At 39.5% G+C, this 5,790-nt stretch overlaps 1 protein-coding gene across 1 annotated transcript; it reads left to right on the forward strand.

Moving 5' to 3' along the window:
* The first annotated feature begins 798 nt into the window (after positions 1 to 798).
* LOC111465320 (RING-H2 finger protein ATL13-like) lies at positions 799 to 2,064 on the forward strand. The gene has a single exon (XM_023109637.1). The coding sequence runs from the start codon at positions 799 to 801 to the stop codon at positions 2,005 to 2,007; it is 1,209 nt and encodes a 402-aa protein (XP_022965405.1). The 3' UTR covers positions 2,008 to 2,064.
* The last annotated feature ends 3,726 nt before the right edge of the window (positions 2,065 to 5,790 follow it).

The following is a 5,790-nucleotide window of genomic DNA, read 5'->3' on the forward strand; positions in this document are numbered from 1 at the left end:
GGGGGGGGGGGGGGGAGAGGTGGATTGTGAGATCCCACATTGGTTGGGGAAGAGAACGAAACACCCGGATTTGGTGGGGTCCCACATCGATTGGAGAAAGGAATGAGTGACAACAAGGGCGATAAGCCCTAAAGGGGAGGGGGAGTGGATTGTGAGATTCCACATCAGTTGGGTAGGAGAATGAAACACTCGAATTTGGTCGGGGGTCTCACATCGATCGGAGAAAGGAACGAGTGCAAGCGTCGAACAAAACCTCGTTTGTGTGGAAACATCTCCCTAGCAAACACGTTTTCAATCTCCAGTCGTGCGAGTTAGGTTTGGTTGTTCGAATTCTTTGAGTCACTAAATTCTTACCTAATTTCCTAATTTAAAGGTAGAGACGTCTGCCATAAGGGGCTTAGACGAGGAAGTCTTCCTCAACCCCATCCCTACCATATTTTTCAATCTCCATTTTTGCAAAACTCTTCATTTACTTTCGAAAATCGAAGCAGTTCTTTATAAAACTCCAACCCGCAGATTAAACAGACATATCTATTTGAAGGGATCAAATTCTAACTAGCCAACCTCAACATATGAGAAAAAACAAAAAAATACACATAACCTCAATTAAATTATATATATAATTCAAATCAAACGGTCAAATTAACCAAGGTTTTCTTAGTTGTTCTCTGATTTTCAATTAATTTCTTCCAATCATTGATCTTTTTGTTGGTATCAGTCATTGCACCATTTATTTCTCTCCCTCTTCTTCAACCTAAATACTTTAATTTCATCTTCTCCACCTTCTAACCTTCATCCATGGCCATTCTCTCAAACCCCATTTCTCTGCCGCCACCTCCACCGCCTCCACCGCCGCCGGATTTCAACTTTGACAACCAAGTAAGCCCCACAATTCTCATAGCCATAATCATCCTCTCCATTATCCTCTTCTTCTCCGCCCTCCTCCTCCTCCTTCTCCGATTCTTCCTCAAGGCCCAAATCAGAACAGATCCCGAAGATACCGCCGGCGGCGGCGCCTCTGCTTTCCAAGGCCAACTCCAGCAGCTCTTCCACCTCCACGATGCCGGCGTCGACCAATCCTTCATCGATACCCTCCCTGTTTTTCTCTACAAAGCCATAATCGGCCTGAAATTAGACCCTTTTGATTGCTCTGTTTGTCTCTGTGAATTTCAACCCAACGATAAACTCCGATTGTTGACCAAATGCAGCCATGCTTTTCATATGGAGTGTATCGACACGTGGCTTCTGTCCCACTCGACATGTCCCCTCTGCCGTGCCGGCTTGATTTCAGATGTCGGATTCCCCTCCAAAATTGTTGGAGTTCTTGACTCTGTAAGTCATAGCTCCAGAGAAATTGGGGAAATTCAAACCGGTTCCTTTCTGGGTTTTCTTGGGGATGTGTTGGATTTTGCTGAAATGAAGCCAGATGAGCCGCCGCCGCCGCCTGCGGCGGCGGAGCAGACGGTGGTTCCTATAAAATTGGGGAAGTTTAAAAGCTTGGAGAGTAATGGAGAAGGGAGTAGCAACAATGGGAAAGTTGATTCGAGAAGGTGTTTTTCAATGGGGTCATTTGGGTATGTAATGGATGAGAATTCGTCTCTGCAAGTTCCGATCAGGACGCCAGCGGTGAGGAAAGCAGCAAGGAAGAAGAGGAATCTGCCATTGATGCCGGGGAGTCTAGCGGCGATGTCGGAGTGCGACTGCGAATCGAGGCGAGAGTTTAACTTTACAGAATTGAATGAGAAAGTTGAGAGCTTTCGCCATGGGAGCTTGAAGGAGAGCTTCGTCGAAGAGAAGGTGGGCGGCACGAACCAACCCAGATCGGAAAATGGGATGGGAATGGCGGAGGAAGAGTATCGGAGGAGAAATAGTTTGGAATGTGTTGAGAATCGGCGGTCGTTTGTGAGGAGGACGTTGCAGTGGGTGATAGGGAAGAACACGAAGAACAGTAGGATTGTTCATTCATCTTTTTCAACCAATGATGATCACGCTGATTGTTCTGTGTGATTCATTTTGTAATTCTGTTTGGATTTAAATTTTTGAATGATCAAGTAGTTGGAAAGTAAAAATGTTTTTTTTTTTTAAGGATATTCTTGTTAATGTTTTTAATCAAATATAATGTTTGTTTTTTTGGATAATGTCCATTTAACCGATAGAGATGGGAGGTACGGAGGCTTGTATCGGGTGTGAAACTAAACGGGCAATGGGGGAGGAAGTGGAGAAAAGTTTTTCCTCCTTAGCTACTCCTGTCTCCACCCAAATCTCAACACATGAATTTTTTGTGGGAATCTTTGCTCGATCATCTCGAAAATAATTTTCCATGAAGATGGGGATTAAAATAGGAGACTTTTCCTATCCTCGCTCCATTCCATGAACACATTGAATTTGATGGTGTTTGAGTGTGTGTGTATATATAGAGGAGATCTTTTACGTGAGATCTCACATCAGTTGAGGAGGAAAACGAAACATTTTTTATAAGTGTGTAAAAACCTCTCCCTAGTAGACTCGTTTTAAAACCGTGAGGCTGACGATAATACGTAACGAGCCAAAGCGGATAATATATGCTAACGGTGGGCTTGGACGGTTACAAACAGTATCAGAGCCAAACACAGGGCGGTGTGCTAGTGAGGACGCTAGACCATCAAATGGTGGATTGTGAGATCTCACATTGGTTGGAGAGAGGAATGAAACATTCCTGGTAAGAATGTGGAAACGTATCCAAGGGGTGTGCCAGCGAGGATATTGGCCCCCAAAGAGGGTGAATTGTGAGATTCCACATCGGATAGAGAGGAACAAAACATCATTGGACCTCCAAAATGGTGGATTGTGAGATCCCACATCGGTTAGAGAGGAGAACGAAATATTCTTTGTAAAGATGTAGAAACCTTCCCTAGTAGACTCGTTTTAAAACGGTGAGGCTGACAACGATAAGTAACGGACCAAAGCGAACAATATCTGCTATCGGTGGGCTTGGGTTGTTACAAATAGTATCAGAGTCAGACATCGGGTAGTGTGCCAGAGAGGACGTTGATCCCCAAGGTGGATGGATTGTGAGATATTACCTCGGTTGGAGAGGGAACGAGGACGCTAGCCCCCAAGGGAGATGGATTGTGAGATCTTACCTCCATTGGAGAGGAAATCAAAACATTTTTTGTAAGAGTGGAAACTTCCTCCTAATAGACGCGTTTTAAACTCGTGAGACTGACGACGATATGTAACGGGTCAAAACGAACAAAATTTGCTAGTGGTGGACTTGAACTGTTATATTTTTCATTTTCAACCCGTCTCGAAAACACTTCAAATTTAATGACGTGTATATATACACACACATATAGAAGAATATGGAAGAAAATAAGATACCCCAAATTGATGGGAATATTTTTGTACAATAATATTTTGTTCATATTAAGTAAATATTTTGAATTGAGAATATGGTCCATTGGCAAAAGAAATAATACAATAGGAAGGGTGACTCTTACATTAAATTTTTCAGAGGATATTTAAAGTAACCAATGGAAGGCAGGTGAAATAGCCAATTTCAGATTTTATTTGTCCCACCAAACTTACCATCAGACAATAAATAAACAAAAACCTCTACCATATTTTAGCTGACGATTGTCGGTCACTTATTATAACATAACTCATGTTCTATCTATCAAGTTATACTAGAATAACCGTCGATTAAAATTTTCTTACTCCACAAGTATATAACATATTTGTATATACAAAGTTTATAATATATCATATTGTTTTACCAAAATTCGTATTTTTGAAGTTAATCTTCGAGAATTTTTCTCAGTAGCTGATAGGATGAGGACGACTCCTGTCTATGCTTCACAAATCATATTAATCTCTTCTCTGATGTGAGATTTCACAATCTATCTCTCTTGGGGGCCAGTGTCCTTGCTGACACACCGCCCCATGTCGGACTCTAATACCATGTGTAACAGTTGAAGCCCACCGCTAGTAGATATTGTCCGTTTTGGCCTGTTATATATCGTTATTAGTCTCACGATTTTAAAATGCATCTATTGTGAGAGCCCATATGGTTGGAGGGGTGAACAAAGCATTTCTTATAAGGGTGTGTAAACTTCTCTCTCGTAGACGAATTTTAGAAACCGTGAGGCTGACAACGATATGTAATAGGCCAAAATGAATAATATCTACTATCGGTGGGCTTAGATTGTTATAATAATGGGTCGAAGGAGATGAATTATTTTGGCAAAAGTTACTAGGAGAATCATAACCAACCATATAGCGAGACTTATAAATGCACGAAATTAATTGTTATAGTGATGCGTATATAATGCAAATGAAAAGAGACAATAAGTCTAGATTTCATAAAATCAACTTTGTCACATTTTAAATTAATGACGTTTGAAGATGAATATGACGGGACATGCCATAATATAGCATAACATAAATGGAAGGTCTAATATCCATTTGAAGGGATAACGACACATTGAAAAATTGAATAAGATTGTCAAATTAACCGGTAAACTCGATGCATAATTATATATAGGCTAAATTAATAAAATTACCCTTAAACTTGGTATTTTATCTAAAAAATACTAACTTTTAAATATTGCAATAATATCCTTGCTCTAAAGAATACTATCACTGGTTAGTTTTGGATGAAAATCGTCTATACTTTATTTAAAAAATAACATTGAGCTTTCAAAGTTCCATTAATTCCCTTAAACCATTTTTAAAAGTTAAAAAATAATCTTACCGGTGATATATGGATATTCACGTTAGTACTACGTTTTAAAAATACTCATGAACTTTCAAAAATAACATTAACACCTTTTTAACCTTTGAGAACACGGTAAGTTCTTATCTTTAATATATGAACAAAAACCATTTACCTTTAATATACAAAATGAAAGGAGAAGACTTTAATATATGAACAAAAACCATTTACCTTTAATATACGAAATGAAAGGAGAAGACTCGACCTTAGACTAGATCTTAGTATCAGTACATAATGATCGAACTCGGATCGTGAATGCTTGACATAAGTGTCCTAAATAACCATGAAGCAAGAAGCAAGCATCAAAATATCCATGAACAGATGACAGTATTATTTTGCTACCGAACAACCTACTTTGACAAGACGTGGGGTAGAAGCACAATGACTAAACCCAAACCCAGTTAGATGGCAGAGAGATTTTCGAAAGCGAGTTTGAAAGTAAGAATATAAGAAGACTATAAAGCAACGTTATAAGCAAAAACGCAACACAACCACTTAAATATCTTATAACTTTATGGGATGAAGAATTTGACGACTAGTCGCATCCATCACACCTAGATGTGATTTAGCAAACCTAGACATGATTTCGCCAAGTAGTAATACAAACAGAAAATTACAGTAGTAAGACAATATAACCTATAGGGTTCAGCGTGACATGGCATGCTGCCATGGGCAACACGGCTTGAATGGGCATGACCGTAACACAAGGCATATGAAGAGAGTAACGACCCTTCTTAAATATCGCTCCAAAAGATCAACATAACCTGATCCTTTGTCATTGGCTGAAATCAAATTAGATCGAACCGTGCATGCTGATGAGGACTAAATATACTCTAACTTTTAGCTTTAACTATACTCGAACACGTGTCCCGTCTCATTATTCAACATATTCCTTATCCTGCCACTACAAATTTAACATTTTCTTAGTAAAAAAAGACTAGATTGAAGTGAATTGTATCCTAAATATCTAAAGATCAGAATCAATGGCCCTACCTCCCACACCTTTCAAGAACCCTCAAAAGCCCATAGTTTCCATT

This window comes from Cucurbita maxima, unplaced genomic scaffold (assembly GCF_002738345.1).
Source record: "Cucurbita maxima cultivar Rimu unplaced genomic scaffold, Cmax_1.0 Cma_Scf00029, whole genome shotgun sequence".
Lineage (NCBI taxonomy): Eukaryota > Viridiplantae > Streptophyta > Magnoliopsida > Cucurbitales > Cucurbitaceae > Cucurbita > Cucurbita maxima.